Consider the following 17951-nt stretch of genomic DNA (forward strand, 5'->3'; position numbering starts at 1 on the left):
GATTTCCTTAGAAGATAAATTTGGTGTAAATCAAGTTTTTGAAGTTGTGTAGTAGGGCCCTGTTGGAAGTGTTTCCAGAATACACAGAATGCATTTCTGTCTTCTGTAAAAGGCCTGTAGGACTTCAGGGCAGTGGAGAATAGGTCTGGCAGAGAGAAAAAACCAGAATTAGAGTGTAGTTGCTCTTATCTGAGTAATCATACGTGACAGAAATCTCACCACTGAATTGTGTGGGTGCTGCTTTATTATGTCACTGACGTTTCATGTTGGCTTGTTTGAAAAGCCTCCTGCTTTCTGTGGGTTTTGTGTGCTGCTGTCCAGGTGCATTTTGTGCTTCTGAAGAAGAGCCACACGTGGCCACAGAGCAGCATTTCAGCTTCAGTGAGGAAGCAAAGAAATAATGAATGTGTTCAAAATAAAAAGCATTTTGTATCTTGGTAGACTGCAATAGCAACTCTGCAAGAACTGAAAATGTGAATTAAATAAATAAATAAAATAATGGTAAAATGTAATTCCTGCCATCCCAGTGTGGTGTGAAAAGTGAGGATTTGAGAAGAGTAGGAGGGAGGCAAAGCTGAAATCAGTCTGAAACTCAGCAGTTTCTATTATCCTTAATAGATGTCTTCAAACCCAGGTGAAAAAGAGAATTGTGTCCTTTGGCCATTTGGGTTTTTTTGAGTTTTAAGTGACAGCTGTAGAGCCAGCTGGCACTGGGCAGGGTGGGGCTGTGGAGGCAGCCCAGTGCCCTGCTGGGGTGTGGCTGTGGGGCACTGGGGCAGCTGCACCAGCCAGGCTGACTGGGAATTCACTGGGATGGGGAGAGATGTGCAAGTATTTGCACTTGGAGCACCTGCAAATGTTTCATTTCTCCTTTTTCCACCAAGTGGCAGTGTTCTCCTCCATCCTCACTGCTTGGAGCTTGTAATGTCTGTGAGAGCTAACAAGTGGTGCAGTTACTGTAAATCCAAAGTACAGCAAAAAAGGGAGGCCTTTGATTATAACTTGCTAACACTTTTGGGTAATTTAATTTTGTTTTGAACCTGCAGAGTGCTGTAGCTGTGCCTGCTCAGTTTCATGGAGACATCAGAGACCTGGAAACATGTTTAAATAGATTCATGCTCTTTATATATGCCTAGGGCTTTTCCAAGGTCTGAATATATGCAGAAAGTAAATAATTTAAAATGCATGAATGAGAAAAAAAAATCAATTCATCAGTCAATTATAGTTATTTCAAGCTCTGAGGGGATATACATATATATATATATATATATATTTGTTTAGGGTTTTTTTTTCTTTTTTTGGCTGGTGTTTTGCCTTTTTGTACATATTGTGAATGAACTACCTAGAGCTTATACCTTGAATAATGGAGCCAGGTTGTGTGGCTCCATTATGTTCCCTTGCTGCTCATCCTGTGATTTGGCCTCATTGTGCACTTGGGTAGTGCCAGAACCAAAACCTTCAGAAGGGTCAGTTGTGGGTGGAATCAGAGGAGACAGAAAGTGGGGAATGATGTAAAAATTCTTTGGTCAAGTGATGATGGGGAGAGTGGAATTTGGAGCCTGCCTCAAATAGCCCCACTGGGAAGATATTTATTTTATATTTGTCTCAGGTTTTTCTGTTGATTCCAGGGAATCTGCCCTCCTTGGTTTTGTTGGAGGGGAAGCCAGTACAAAGTGCTGGTTGGCACTGCAGCTTTCCTGTGGGTTATTTTTGTGCCAAGGAGCAAGTCACAATAAGCTTTCCAAGTTCTAACATTGTGATGTCAAACTCCTGCTTGGCGAGATAGAGAAGTTTTTATGCACCTGTTTGCAGGAAAAGGTGTGCCAGGAGGAGAAGGATATTTAAGCCTCATCAGTCACCTGGAAGCTTTCTTCCAGAGCACACTTCTGGCCCATGGAATTCATGTTACTGAGCATCTGGGAGTTGGTCAAAAACACTGTGCTTGCAGCAAAAAGCAGAATCTTTCTCTTTAAGCAGTAGATTCAGATATATTCAGTTGCATCCTGTAACTGTATTTTAAAGTGCTTCAGGCACTCATGGGAAGCTGGAGATTCAAATCTCAGTAGAACTAACTGCTCTTCCAGAAATCAAAGCTGGATGGATGCTCAGGCTCTGGAGCAGGACAGGTTTGTGAATGGCCACAATCCCGTTTACCTGAGCAGTCACAAACTGGAAACAAGCATCTGCCTTAAAAGCACTTTAGAAACAAAACCTTCTGCTTTGAAGGGAGAAGAAACAGGCACCAAAATCTGATGTTTAACAGCGATGTTAAAACAGTGAAGTCCCTAGCCTGGATGAGTTCTTTGTGCCCTTTCCTCAGCTGATGGAGCCCTGGGTACAAACTGAGGGAGGTTTGGGTGTGAAATGTGGCCTTGTGCTGGCTGGGAAGGACAGGGTTAACAGGGTGCAGGCTGCTGGGGCTCTGGCCAGCAGCTGGCTCTGGTTACAGCCTTGGTGCAGGAACAAGATACAAGCTTTCAGAGCTCACTAAATGGACCAGCCCTGCTGGAAAATGAAAAATGAACCTTAAAATATTGACCTTGTGCTCCAAGCCTCACCTGAGGGGTTCTGTGCCTCATACTGGAGGGCTGGATGAATAACAGGTTGCAAGTGTTGATCAAGGACAGAGCCCAGCCCTGCAGCTTGGCTCCTGGAGCTTTCCCAGAGGGAAATCATTAACTCTTGAGCCTTGATTGTTGTGTCAGGACCAGCCAGTGTAGGAAAGCAAAGAAATTTGCCACTCCCTTGGCAGGTGAATGCCTGACACATGGTAGCAGTTTTTCAGAACAGGTGGCTACTTGGATGTTTTCCTTTCCTGGTTTTGTTTTTAAGGGTCCCCTCTGCCTCCTCGAGGTGTTGTAGGGAGAAGCAGCCAAACTGGGATCTCTCAGAAGGCTGTCAGATTTTCAGAGGAATACTGTGCCTCTAAGCATGTCTAAGTACCTCTTCCTGATAATCATCAGCTCTTTATTATGTTTAGCTTTTATTGATCCAGCATACCTGTAAAGTAATTCTGCTGTGTTATGATGTGTAGGTGTGTACTAATACTTAGAGGCTTTTGACTGTGGTGGTTTTTTTATCTTGCCTACCCATTGACCTGTTTGTTTAAATACCAAAATTATCTTGATTTAAAGTAAAAGTGGTAAGTGCTGAGAACCAGTAAATGGGTGTGTGTGCAGTAATGTAATCCCTGAAATTAACTCTTACTTTGATATGGCATATGAATTTTTCTGAATTCAGCATACATTCATCAAGCCAGCTTCTCAAAAAATGCTTGAACCTACTCATTAACTTTCATCTCAGGTGTAATTATTTTGCTCCAAAGAAGGGGAAAAGTATGTTTGGGAAAAGTTCTATCCTTAAGTTAATATCCTTGCATTATGCATGGCTGTGAGCATACCTCTGTAAACACTTTCAGAGCATGAACTGTGCAGTTCCCAGGGTCGGGGTCAAGGTTAGAACTCCAGTGGTTTATTTCCTCACTCATTGCTTTGCCTGGAAGCACAGCCTGAAGGTGCCAGTGATAAGCACTGCAGTCTCAGATTCTTTTTCTGTGTTTTAGCTTCCTTTTAATACAATTGTGTAAAATGCTGTCTGTGCTTCCAGCTCTGTGTGTTTTTCCTTGTTTTAGGTTTGACAGATGTTTTTTCAGAGCTCTATAGAGAGAACCAGAGAGTTTTGAAGAGAGTTTAGAGGGGAGTAGAGGTAACTCAGCTGCAAATGCTGTCTCTGCACTGCTACAGAGAGTGCCCAGATATGAAACCAGCTGATACCTGCTTCCCATTTTATCTGGGTGAACCTTGGTTATTGCCAGAGAATATCACAGGCAGTCAAAGCTGTTCTGCATGCAGGAAGCAAAACAACATTTGGCATCTGGGATGATTTTGCCCCTTGCCACACGTACTCCTGTCTCCAGCTCTGTCTGAGAGGGAGACAGATCACAGCCTCGTGGGGCTCTGAAGCTGGAACACCTCCTGGAGAGCTCCTGGCTTCCATCCAGCTCTGGAGCTGTTTGGAAGATGAGACATGTCCCTGGACATGCTGGTTCCTTCCTCCCCGCCGGGCATACATGTTGCAGCAGACTCTTCACTCCCTGCAGTACTGAATACCAGGGATTATTGACACAGGTGTGGCTTGCCTTCTTCCAAAGAAGAGCCAGGCTTGTTCTGTTTGTCTTTAAACTTGAAGAAAAGTCCTTTCTGGAGCTGCTTCCCCTTGCATATTTCACCTGATAAAGGTCTGAGTTCTTCAAGTCCAGCTCTGTAGCTGCAATTATTTCTGGCTGCTGTTCTCAAATAGGCTGCTCTGAGTGTGCAGGTCTGTGCATGTCACAGTGAGAGGCTGAGCAGTCAGCACAGATGGAGCATTGCCTCAAATACCAGCAAATAGCTGAAAATAGCTCCTTCCAGCTGCCTTGTTCTGGGCACAGAAGGAGCAAAATCTGGATGAACTCCGTGGGATCTGTTCATGAAGGAGTGAATGTCTCGCTGAGGATATTTGCTATTTCACCTTGCTTCTACTCCAAACCTGAAGAATTTTTAGTACTATGTGCTAGGGGAGAAAGCTTGTGCAAGAAGTTAATTTTGTCAGTTCTCCTGAGCCTTTGCTGCTTCGAGGCTTCAGAATTTTCACAGACCACCTTCACCTTCTACTTGATTCTGCACTGCAACAAGCTGTAAAAAATAAAATCATCCAAGTACCTTGACACCTCCAGCCTTGTCATGTCTTGCTGGTACTTCACCAGTGAATTTCTATTTCATTGTAGTAAGCAAAAATGACTTGAAAGAATTTTAGGGCTGTACAGATCAGGGGCAGCTGCTGGGAGCTGTTGTGCTCCTGGGGCTGTGAGGGGCAGCAGGTAGCTTTGGGACCAGGCTCCACTGGGAATCAGGTGTTATTTATTGTACCTCCACATGGAAAGCAAAAGTTCTGGCACACAGTTCCTTAACTGGAAATGACTCCTAACAAATAATCTTTGTCAAATACTCAGATAGCATATGTCAGGTGAATGGAGTCAAGTTTCAAAGAAGCTATTTAAAGGCTTTATGCTATGAATGCTTCCTTTCTAAAGCACTTTCTCGCTGAAATGTTTTGCCAGGTCTTGGTTGGGATTTTTTCAGTGTTTTTTATTTCATTTCATTAATGAATGTGTATTTTTAAATGTAGTTTAGCTGGAAAGGTAAAAGGCATTGTCAGCTATGCACATTTTGATAGGGAGTGTCTCAGGAGTTGATTTGTTCTTCCTTCCCTTTCTGTCTGTGACTGTATGTCCAGATTTGTAAAGCCTGTATATAAGTGTCACTGAAGGGTGGATGTATCAGGCTTTTTTCCTATGGTGGCTTATTTCTGAGCTGCTGGATTTCTCTTGGTATCTAGATCATGGTCCCTTCAGGTTTTTCTTGGTTAAATTTCTCATGCTGAACTGGGCACTTTGCCTGGAGCTATGTAGCAGAGCTGGCAAACAGGATATGGCTGTAGGAAATGTGCTTGTTTCAAGCTTTCTCTTGGGATTCTCCTCTCTCACAATACAAGAAAAAAAAGAAAAAAGGGGTGGGGGGGAGGAGGAATAAAAGCATTGTACTCCTGTGGCCTGGCTTTCTCCTCCCCAGACTCTAAATGCACTTGACATGCACTCTGTTTGCTGCCTTCAGCCTGGGTGCACACCAACATCAGACACATCTGGGGAGCAAGAAATGAAATCATGTCATGCACTTTCCATATTAAATGAGACATTTCTGGTGTTCTGTTCCCATGAGCCCTTCTGATCGTTGTAGAGGAAAAGCAAGAACATAACTGCTACCATGTTCCTTTAAAAAAAAGAAAAAGGGGAGGAAAGAAGCATGCTGCAGGGTTTGGGGTTGTCTTTCTCCTGCTGCCTGCATCATGTAGACATTTCACCTGCTTGCTCTGGCAAGGCCATCATCACTTGGCTTAGACAACTCCTCTATCACTTTCTGCTAAGTTATAGTTTCTTTCCATCATACTCAGCCAAGTGAGGCTGTTTGTGTTTTGGGACTACAGGAGATATTCTGAATTGTAGAGAAGAGGGAAAATTACAAAAGCTTGTTGCTGGCACTTGCTCAGATTCAAGAAATCCACTGTAACAGCTGTTGCAGCAGCAGATCCCCTGGCTACTGTACTGAAAAATTCTCTGCAATATCTTCAGACTAATACAGTGTTTGACAATGATGTCACTGGTCTGTACATTTTGTGGCCGACAGTTTAAATTTGCATTACGTTTATGCAAACAATCAGGTGAAGCAGTTGGAAGAGAGAAGAAATTCTGCAACACAAGAGCATTTGCTGAAAAAAAAATAGAAAATATTGAGGGGGTGGTGCTGGCTGAGCTAGTTGCTTTTAATATTACCTGGAAGTCAGTGGAAGAGTGAAGCTGCAGGATTCAGTTGGCTGTAAGTCTGGGGGATGCAACTGAGCAGTGGCAAACCTGGCATCAACTTCACCATTTCTTAAAATTTGCATTTTTGTTAAAGCCATCAGGGTCTGGATTTGTCTTCTGCCTCCCTCTTGAACCATTTCTCCTGGTAGCTTAAAGTGCACCTGCACTGACATGTGCACCTGCTTCTGCAAGAATTGCTTGAATTTGTACCTTGTGGTGACAGTTAATGCCAGCAGTTCTGTTGGATGTGAGCACTGAGCTGGATTTATGGATCTTGTTTCAGCAAGGATTTAGTGAGCATTGTTTTAAGTCAGTCCATTCTTTCCATTAAATAAAGCTGTTCTGGGCAAGCCTGTCCAAACTGGAATTCATCAGTCTCAGATTCATATTGTTTTGCTTCCTTCCTTTAATCTCTGTTCCATGCTGTGAGGATTGTGTTGGGTTGTTTTTATTTTCCTTGGAGCTTGAGCAGACACTGTTTTTTTATGTAAACTGGATGGAGACACTGTAGGACTGAAAAGATGGTCTATGTGTCACCCCAGTGAGGTGAAAGCTTCAGGCAAAATGCAGCACTTCCCTTATGTGTGTGGACACACACTCCCTTCATCATGCTCCTCTTTAACTGGTGATGATACATGAAAACTGAGCCAGGCTCTTGCAGGCACTCATCTTGTCCAGGGCTTGAAAAAAACCATTTGGCTTGGGAAAGTGGAAAAAATGAAAAAGCTTTTCCTATAGTCAAACAGGATTAGTAACAGCATAAGTGTTGTCTGCTATCAGTGAGCTGATGTGCACAGTTGTTCTTGGAAGCACAGAGATCTATGAAAAATATAAAGTTTGGGGGTTTTTTTAATACTTTGTCTATAACAGCTTGTGCTCTTCAGAGTCTGCTCTTTATTAGTCTGCAGATCAGGGGGAAGGAGTCTCCCTCCTGCTTGTTTTTGTGTTTCCAGTCTTCTTCCTTGGCTCTGGAGCACCATGGCATCCCTGGACCTCCTTTCAGTGGCTCTGTTGGAGTGAGGCTGGCTGCCTTTGGGCCCTTAAACCATTGATCTTGTGAGATCAAGGCTGCAGAGTAGATGGCAGCCAGAAAATCAGCTTGCTGAGTGCATGAGAAAGCACAATACTGCTTGGTTTTGTTTTTTTTTTTTAACTCAGTCAAGCAATAAGTGAATTTAGAGTTGCTTCTGTACAGCTTTTCAGTGGTTTGGTTTGTGAAAACTCTATGGTACAGGTGTCACTAGCAAAGTCCTAACACTGTTTTTTGAAAGGCCTCAGAATTCAAATGGAAATGAACTCTTTAAGTGATGACTTTAGCTCCGGGATGCTTGAAATCTCTAATAATTTCATATATTTACTTTGATGGGAAGTTTTGACATGAAATCCCTCCTGCTGGAAGCGCTTACCTGCCTGATTTTATGCTCCATGTGAGATTCTGATACATAACACAGTGGGTATTGGTGATGTAATCTACAGAGATCACCTTTGCCTAAGTGGATTTAGGTAACTTCCCTATATAAAATTCAGTTACCTTCAAATTTTCCATTGTTTAAATGCTTTGGAATTCCTTTAGAAATCTCTCATCCACGCATAAATATTTCTTCTCTTTCATAACCAAAAGGTAGCAACTTTCCAGTATTTATTGTACCTTATTTTTCCACTTGGTGATTCTCCATTTCATTCCACTTAATGTATTAGATAAGATCTGCAGATTTGTGGCTTTTATTCTGTCTTTCCTAATCAGTTCATTGTACTCATCGTGTGTCTCAAACCTAAATTAGCCTAAGGGAGTGTAGAACAGTTCTTGTGTGATTGCTCCACTGGAAGTTTTTAGAATGTTCTGGATCTTCAGCAGATACTCAGAGGTTTGAACAAGACTACTTAAACCCTGCATCTGCCAAACTCTGGTCAAGTTGTTGGTGCTTGCCTCGTAGTTTTCAACAGCAAGCTGAGCAAATATGAACAAGCACTGGAGGAGAAGTTGGTCATCCATTTGTATTTTGAAGGCATTTAAGAGGTTTGAAAGCAGCCCAAGTTAATGAAAAGCTGTGTTGATGTCTCCAGCTCGTTCAGCATGGAGCAGTGGGTGGAGGAACTCATCACTAAGCAGAATTCCTGTCCCTGGGCACTGAGGTGTGGCTGCAGTCCAGGGCTGAACATGTTTGCTTTTGCTTGGTGCAGCTCTGGGCTCTCTGATGTCTTGGCTGAGGTCTGTGGCCGTGGGGACTGGACTTGTTGGGGTGGCTGTGCAGGGAAGGTGTGGGCCAGGGCAAAACAGTGGAGCCTCACAGGACTGGCTTGGTTTAGCCTGTTACAAATGGGACAGACTCAAAGGATGAAAATTAAAGAAGAAAATTCTGGTTAAAGCAAACTAACTGATGATTCTGGATGTTCATAGAATATTTTATTTAACACAGCTGACATTTCAGAGATCTGTGTCTAATATAAGGTACATGGCAGGAGAGGGTTTGGCCATCAGACTCTCTCTCACCATATTAGTTCATGTTTCCTGAGAGCTGTGTGCTTATGCTTGGTACTAACTCCAGGCATGCAGGAGACTTGAAAATGAGAAGTCAGAAATGCAGCTCAGCCCCTTGCCAGGCTGTTAGGGCCCAAATAAGAGGGCAGCATTTTTGGGGCCACATAGCCTGTGTCTGATGCCCCTGAATTTGGCTGTGCCACTTGTGCCTGCTTGGCAATATTGCTGTTTTTAGGGGGTTATCTCTCTTGCCTTTGGGGACAAGTGGGCAGAAGGACAAGGGAAGCATAATGGAATAATAAATGCAGTGCTGGGTATGAAGAAGGATCCAGAGCTGCTCAGGGACAGCCTCTCTCTCCACTTCCTTCTCAGTTCCACTGAAAACTTTCAAGAGATAAGAGTGCAGGATGTAGTTTAGTCAAGGTTGGAACTAAAGCAGTTCCCTCCTTTGACCTCAACAAACATTTGCTTGTTGTCTCAAACCAAGGTGAGAAACAGTTTTAATTGCCCATCCAGCCAGCTCCCCCCTGAAAGGGACTGAGCAGGCTCCTGACACATGTGTGTACTTCTGGTGAGTCACTGGATGTGCCTGGACAGGTGCTGCCTTGCATCTGCAGCTCTGAGGGCTTCTCCAGCCTCTGCATTTGTCCTCAGAACTGCTCCCACTTCTCCAGTGCTGAACTGAAGCTCAGTCTGTGACCTCCCCATCCCCTTAGGTTTGTGGAGAACACAGTCTGGATTCCCTGCACCCCTGGATTTTTCTCACCAAAGAGAGCTGTTGCTTTGGTGTAAATTTTTTTGCTTTGAAATGTCACGTTCCTGTTTAAATTTTGCTCTGTGATGCTGGGAGAAGAGCTGTTGATGCACACACCAAAGCCATTGTGTCAGAGGGGTTGGAGCTGTGACATTTCAGCCCATCTCAGAGGGCCTGGGGCCAGCTGGCCAGGGAGAAGATGCGTGTTCTCTGTGTACTTCTTTCTTTTTCTAAAATAGCTTTAGCCTTGTATTTTTGTGATCCAAGTGTACTAATGCAGAAATAGTGCTTTCTCTTTTTTTTTTTTTTTGTGTCTTCTATGAATGGCTATAAAAAAATGCCCTGTAGCAGTTAGTGCCTCACAAAGAATTTGTTTTTCTGCTTCCAGAGGGCTTTGGCTTCTCTGCAAATGGGTCATTTTCAGAGTGGGTTTGGCACAGGCTGTTCCCACATCTGGCTTGGTGACCTCACTGCTCTCTCCTCACCTGATGCACCTCTCACCTGACTGGAAATGGAGAAAAGGAGGGGGTCAGGGAGCTGTTACCAAGCAGCAAGGAGGCAGCATTCTGTCAGTGTCAGGTTCAATGAATGGCCTCAGTGTTTGGAGGCACTGAGGAATTTTGGACGAACAGTCCAGTGAGTCACAAAAGGTCTTTGGGAGGGAGGCAGAGGGAGAGGGATACAGCTGGTACTGTTTCAGAAACTTTATTTGTGCTGAATTTGATATCGCTTGGGACTCTCCTGGGATCTCCCAGAAGCACCAGAATATTTGGGTGTTGGTCTCAGTGTGGTGAAACCATATTTAAGAGTGTCTTATCCTACATAATGCCTCCTGCTCAGCACACTCTGCTGCAAACATCTGCAAATGAGGTGTCCTTAGTTTCTTTAACCAGGCAAGGATTAGCTGTGTGGCCATCTCCAAACAGAGCACTGCAAGCCAGTGCAGGTTGCTCTTGAGTCCCTGGTTGAGCAGGTTGGCTGTATCACCCCTGGAAAGCAGCAGCAAGAGAACTGACAGTGGGGTCATCCTTCTAAAATAGGAGCACAGGATCTGCATCACCAGCACACTCCCTGGCAGTTTGGAGAGGGTTTGTCAGCCAAAGCCCTGCATGGCACAGTGGCAGAGATGAATTTAGCATCACACACACACATCTGGCAAACCTCTGCAGCCTGGCACCCTGCAGAGCTCTGGGAGCTTCCCAGAGCCTGGAGAGGCTGAGCAGGAGCTGTCCCTGAGCTCTGGCTCTGGGAGCACCTGGGCTGTTGTCACATTGCTCTGGGGAATGCACCAGGCTGGTCCTGCTCACAGCCCTGGGAGCTGCAGAGCTGTGGTTGGCATTCCCAGGACTGAAGGAGTCTCCTGGATCCAGCCTGTGCTCACCTAACTGTGCTGTAAACACTGACTCCTGGTTGGTGCCCAGACCAGTCACCAAAAATGAAGCATCTGTGGTTTGTTGTGTTTTGAGGAAAGGCTTTGTGTGCAGCAGTGGAATTCCAGAGGAGTTCAGTGTTCAAGACCTGGTGAAAAAAAGCCTTAATTCTTTCATGAAATTTAGCTTTGCAAAGAAATGGAGCATCCTGTTAGACTTTGACTTTCCATGGTCCAAACATTGTCCTCTTACCTAAAAAATTTGATTTCATTCTTAATTTTTATTCTCTTGTCTCAGAAAGAAGTTGTACATTTCTAAATAAACAGTGTAGCTTTTTAGGTTGGAGGCATAACTTGACTAAAATCTGTTTCTTCCTCTTTTTTTTCAGGAATTCTCAGAAGTGGAGAAAAGAGATCCTCAGGAGCTAGTTGGTAAGTTCACTCAAAAGTATTTATTCACAGGTTTTTATTCATGCTAGACCTTGTAAGTCCCACTTTGTAAAAATCATCTTCCATCTGCCCTGGCAATGCTGTAATTTCAGTTACTGCCTGAATATTTTCCGTGAACTTTTCCTCTGAGAGAAAGGCTTCATGCCTAAAAATATGAAAATAATGTCATGTTTAAAACATGTATGTAAAGGGCAGTGTTGGTGTTTTTCTAGATGAGCTTAAAACCAGTAGTGTAGCTTTGTCTAGACAGAGGCAGTGGAACCAGGAGTGATGACTTTGTTCTGTGGCTTCCAAAAGTCACTAAAAGTATCCCCATTTAAATGTGAGCCACTTACAGATTTACAGCTGCTGTGCTGACATAGTGCTCTATGTTTTCTAATAGTTACTAAAACTTGATTTTTGTGACATCTCATTTATTCATTGCACCATTATTAGATTTGGACAGTCCAGGGTTGTCAGCTTGAAATACAATAATCTGCTTGGTCTCTTTGGAGCTGCACAGAAACTGCATTTTATATTGCATTTCTGACTGCCTTGCACTGATCCTCTGTTCCTGAGGTTACTCCTGCACTTGTGTGGTATCATTTAATAATATCAGTAAAAATGAATGAGTTTGGAAGTTACTTCACTTCTCAAATCAGTTTGATATTTCAGCCTTAAAATGTGGTTAAGTGTAAATTAAGATGGTAAATACTCAGGTGCTCAGCTGTGACTCCTGCTGCAGCCATCACTGAAGTCTAGGATTTATAAATCCTTTTTAGTTGGCTTGCCCAGACTTTGCAACTGCTCTATTGGATTTTCTTCCTTTAGAGGGCAAAACTGCTTCAACCAATCTCATCATTAAATGCAACAGAAATCTTCCTCCCATCTACTCATCCTCCTTAAAATGCACCCTGGGAACATGGATGAGACGACAGCATTTGGGGTAAAAAGTACAGCAAAATCTCTGGAATCCAATTGCTCTTTTCCATGTTTTAGATATGGGTGAAGCTGTGCAGTTGTGGAGCAATGTAGGAAGTCCTTTCTTAATGAAGGTGTAAGGCTCAGGTTACAATTCTGTCAGTCCCCTTTTCCCACAGTGACTGCCCAGACTGGATTCTTTGTCTCACCACGGCCCAGACTTGCACATGGGTTTAAAAGCAGCACAGGGGGCACTTGGTAGTGTCACAGCTCATGGGGGAGCAGTGCTGGACAGTCTGAGACCTGGACTGAGGTCTCTGCAATCTTACCTTGAATATCCTGTCCCCACAGCAGTGTGCAGGCTGGCTTTGTGCAGAAGCAGGTTATTAGAGGTCAGCATACTTGCCATGCTGGATTCTGTAGGTCTGTTCCATTAGACCATATCTTATCTAGTTGAAAAGGAACTGTTGCAAGAGACTTACAGTTGGAGTAATGTAAGAACCACTCCCTTTCTGAAAACTTGGACTTTCACAGTTAAAATTCTTTAATGCAAAAAGGTGCAAGATTTTCTCACTCAGAGTGAGTAACTGCTCCAATCTGGGCACCTCAGGTTTTGTCTGTCAGTCTATGGAAATCAAAGGTCCTCCTTGGACAGTTTTCTACATCTGCTTTTTGCATTAAAAGAGTGCAGGCCTGCCCTTCTCAGAAGATAACCCTACATTTTTCAGCATCACCTTTATTAAAGCCTGTGATTGTGCAGTTGTTTAAGTATTAAATAACTGTGGGCTCCTGCCAAAAGCACTGTTTGTGTTTTACCTCCCCGGATGCACAATAACGTTGGAGCAGCTCTGGGAGTAGGAGCCAGCTGGGATCCATCTTTACTGCCCTTTTTTTGTTGTTTCTTTTTTTTTTTTTTTTTTTTTTTCCCTGTGAGGCTTCCAGTTGGATCCATTCCCTGATGTGCTTATTGCATGCTAGGTGAGCACTGGAGTTGGTACAGAGAAAACAGTAGGGATGAGCTGCTGGGAAGGGCACAGTTGTCCTGACTTATACCAAAGTAGTGGTCACATAATGAGTTCTTGACAGAATGAGAGGGAAGGTTTCAGCCCCACGGTTGAGAAGGAAATATGTGTGAAACTTATTTTCACAGATTTCTACTTCAGCATTGTCCTTTGGGGCTTTTTGTACCACTCTGAATCACAGTTCATGGTGCTGTCACGACATTGCATTTGCTGTTTCCTGCAGCCTTGCAAAATAATACTTTAAGGATGTAGGGTTTTTTGCCCTGAAGTTCTTTGCAGCATGGTTGTTTACCTTTTGGATTGTGAGAAATGTTCTCTCCAGCCCTTGGGATATCTAAGCACAAAGTCAGTGCTCATAAGAGCAGAAAGTATGGCTGAGTTGCAGGTCTCCCTCTGCATTTCTCAGCCCACAGAGCAGAAAGGGACCTGGTGTCCTTCCATGGATGGGTGACTCACTGGCATGTTATTGTCTCCAGTTCTTCCCTCTGATTTGGCTGTTCTGGTGCCAGGAAATCAGAACCCCCCCACCCTGGTTTATGCCAAGCAGCCTTGACTGGAGTGCCAGGGAATGCAGTTGTGGAGAGCAGGCACCACCGGTTTGTGTGTCTCCAGGGGAAGCCCTTGTTGCTCTGATCACCCTTTCCTTGTTTGTTTTTTTTTTTTGTATAGTGACCTTTAGAAAGAAACTGGCACCTGAACTGCCTGTAATCCCTTGTGGCTGCTTCAAGCACAGCATATAAGTGACCCCTGAAAGGGACAGGAGTTCTTCATCCCCCCTGGAGCAGCGTTAGTCCAAGAGCCATGATCCATACCGTGCCTGTGCTATACAGCCAGCTCCTGCTCTCTGTTCTGTTGGTTTTCTCTGCAATAGGAAAACATTCCTACCCATCTGTAGGAAACAGAATTCCTGTGTGCTCTCTGACAATGTCTCCAGCACAGCCTTTGGACTGGGAGCAGTCATTTCCTTCTGGAAGTGGAGCTCACAGTTTGCACTGTGCCATTTTCTCTCCTGCTTTGCAGATTTGTCTCCTGCTATTGGGTATAGGTCACATAATCCATCTATCTCAAACTGAAGCACATTAAATGTAGCATTTCCATTAAGTTTTCTGCCATACCAAGATCTGGTGAGCAAATCCTTGAAATCTGTGAAATATCCTTCACTGAATGCTGAGGTGCTGAGTCTTTGCAAAAAAAATCTGCCTGTGCTTTGGCCTGCTCTGCATGGCCTGGGAGCAGAGTGGCTCTCCTTTACCACAGTGCATGTGCTGACTGCACAGAAAGCTACAAACACCTATTGCCTGTGCTGATGAAGGCTTTAATTTTTAGGTCAGTTTGTGGAAGGAGAATGCACAGACTAAGCACCAGCAGCAGTGCCCTTGAGCAGCAGGAAGCTTTCAGGGGCAGTGGCCCCTGATTTCTTGAATCCCCATCTGACTCATGGGATCTGCTTCACAGCCCTAGTTCTTTGTCAGGACTGAGAATCTGATTGGGGAAGATATTTACTTACTGTGAGCCAGAATCTGGGTGTGCCTGGAGTGATTAATTGTGCCAACAGCCACTTCCTGAGGTCCACGCTTGGAGATCCTCTGGGCTGTGAGCCTGCAAATCACAGGGCAAATTAGGGGCTGAAGCCAATGTCACTACCTGTGACTCACGTCAAAGTAAAACTTTGGTCTTGACAGGAATAACAGGATGCACAGAGCAGTTGGATGTATCCTGTGAGGACACACCTTGTTGTGAGCTGTTCATCTGCAGTTATTGCTGTGGACATGGTGGAAAGCTGCCCTTGGGACTTGGAAAACACAAAATGTTTTATACAGGAGTGTGTGGCCATACATGCAAGTGCCAGGATTCTAATCCCAGCTGCCCTTTCCTCTAGGGAAAGAGCTGGTGGGAAGGTGCTGTGGAATCAGCCATTCTGTCTGTGTGGGGAGCAAGTCTGAGGACTGCTGGAGGGCATGGATAATTTGTACTTCCTTACTGTAAATAAGCCCAAAGGGGTTAAACTCACCCTTAAACTCACCCTGTTCTTCCCAATGATGTGGCACCTCAGTCTGGCTGCAAAGTGATGAAATAACTGAGTAATGCTGCAAGTTTGTGCTCAGTTTGTGAGGTGCCTGTCCTGCCTTGCTGCTGGCATTGCTCAGCTGCCCCAGCCCTGGTGGGATTGCAGGAGGCAAAGATTCCTTAGTTCCAGCTCCTTGTAAACCATTAAAAGATGCTTTCCCCCATAATGTCGATAAAGGATTATTTTCACAAGGCTCAAACAGAAGAGGAAATGAGCATCAAACCTGAAAATCATGCATCAAAATATATTATCTCATTGGGAGCTCTTGTTCTGCTTCCAAAATGGTTTATTTTTCAAGGGGGCTTTGAATGGATTGCTGAAGATATTTTAATGACTTTGACTTTTTTTGCAGGTAAAACAGAGTTCCTGAATTTATACGAGCACACAGTTCCCCTTCCCATAAATGTTTTGTTTCTCTGTGGCTCATCTGCAAAGACAAGGGAGCCTGTGGGATGTCTAATGTGGAGCTAGGCTTGATTTTTTTTTTAAGGTGCTTTCTTTGCCTTATGAAATCTAGATTTAATGGTCTTTTTTTAAATGCTTCTGCTGTGAACCTCTTAAGCCACCAATCAGCTTTTACCTTTCCCAGCAAGCCTTGTGTGCTGTGTATTACCCTCACTTCTGTGTCTTTGCCACTCTTTCTGGGTTTCCTGAAGCTCTAATTAACCCAGAGGCCTCCCCATCCCACCAGCAGCTGTAACCTGTAACAAATGTGAGCCTTGTTGTCAGGGAGCTCCCTTGGCCTGCCTTTCTTTGGGGACTCTGGCAAGCTTTCCTCCTTCCATAAAGGCTCCCACTTGGTAAATGCCAAAGGACACTTTTTGTTCGTTACTGGCAACTGCTGAAGAATTTAACCCTCAGCAACATCTTGATCAAACAGAATGAGTGGTGGCCTGCCAGCTTTTCCTCTCCAGAGGATATTGTCCTTAGTGCTTCACATTTTTACAAAGGACATGGAAACTGTGGCAGCACTGATCGTGTGTGGTGTTGTTTATCTGCAGCCTCAGCTCTCCAGGCTTCCAACAGCCTTGTCTGGCCTTTGGGCCCTCCTGGCCTTTATCCAGAGCAGCTGAACTCTGGGTGCTGGAGCTGTAGCTCAGGCAGCTTTGCTGAGGAATGTGTAACTGAGGAGCTGCACATGTGAAAAGCTTGGTCGATGTGACTTGTGTGCTGCTCTCAGGTCCCTTATCCACTACAGAGCCACTCTGGGATGTGTTCCCTGGACAAATTATGCTTGAAAACAATCCCAGCTGCTTAAATGGGGCACAAATCTCTGTTCCAAGGCTTGGCCAGAGAGCTGCCTGGGTTTCCCATAATAGTGGGAAAGTAGCAAGCAATGGGGGGAAATGTGGCTGTTTCTTTTGCTGATAACTCTGTAAACTAATCTTTATAGGGCAGTCAGGTACTGTAGTAGTATATCCCAGTACAAACAGCTGTGGAAATTTGGCAGTCTGGACTGGGCTGCTCCCAGTCCTGCAGGACGAGTTGTTCTTTCTAGCAATATTCTGTCTCTGTAAGCAAAGATCAAAGTGCCTGTTAAGGAAGTATTAACTTAAGGATGAAATGTAATTTCTTGTGGTTAACTCTTGACAGCCTTGGGGAGCATTGTTCTCTGTTCTCTCTTTGAGCCATTTTGGTTCATCCAGGTATGTCCTGAACTAAATATTCACCAAGTGATCATCTCCCCCAAAATGGCAAAGAGCCAGACTGCATAAGATTGATCCTGTGCTCCTCACATGCATGGTCCCATTCTCTCTCCAAGAGTGTAGGTATCAATAAAAGAAGCATCACATCCCCTCTTCTAATGACCCAGCCTTCAGGTTCTTTAGTTGCTTCTTGCTCAGCACCTTGAAAACACCACAAGTACCAGTTGTCAGCATTCTCATCACCTTTGCCCTGGGTTCCCAATGAGGGAGTAGTGCTGACAAAGACATAAAACAAATTTAATGACTTCTATGGCTGAAATTCCCGTCAGTAGTTCCCAAACTCATCCCAGTTTGCTCTCTCCAGCTTCTTTTTCAGAGAGAGTGCGGAACATGTCTCCAGATGAGATCAAAATCCCTCCTGAGCCTCCTGGCAGATGTTCTAACCAATTGCAGGTTGGTATATAAGTCCACTTTTTTTTTTTTTTTAAGATTTGCAGTTCAGGGCATATTTGGGAACCCTGCTCAGTAATTTTGCACAAGGCAAAGCTCCACCATTAAAGCTGGGTTTTACCATGCTGAGTTTATGAATGCACTGTGTTAATGCTTTAGGCTTTACAGCAGTTCTAGTTTAGGAATCTCAAAGTAGCTTTCAGCTGCTTTCCAGCCCCTGTGGGTTAATTATGCTTTAAAACAGCTCTTGATCCCAGCAGTGACACAGAAGCAATGTTTACTGTCAGGGCTGCTTTCCTCCTACCTCAGCAAATTCAGCTCCCTAGCAAAGAACAAATTGTTTTTCTATACGGGCCCGAAATCCCCTAAACTGGAATAGTTGAGGCAGCAATGCCTGGATTCCTTTTCCACCTACA

The 17951-nt window shown here is 44.2% G+C and overlaps 1 protein-coding gene across 2 annotated transcripts in view; it reads left to right on the forward strand.

Moving 5' to 3' along the window:
• SAP30BP (SAP30 binding protein) overlaps nucleotides 1-17951 on the forward strand; it is a 28970-nt gene that overhangs the window by 4394 nt on the left and 6625 nt on the right. For both annotated transcript variants that reach the window (XM_064395514.1, XM_064395515.1), the window contains 2 exons: nucleotides 11389-11431; nucleotides 17450-17538. In XM_064395514.1, the coding sequence (XP_064251584.1) occupies nucleotides 11389-11431; nucleotides 17450-17538 (132 nt within the window). The remainder of the gene's footprint in view (nucleotides 1-11388; nucleotides 11432-17449; nucleotides 17539-17951) is intronic.

Source organism: Passer domesticus, chromosome 20 (genome assembly GCF_036417665.1).
Source record: "Passer domesticus isolate bPasDom1 chromosome 20, bPasDom1.hap1, whole genome shotgun sequence".
Classification (NCBI taxonomy): Eukaryota; Metazoa; Chordata; class Aves; order Passeriformes; family Passeridae; genus Passer; species Passer domesticus.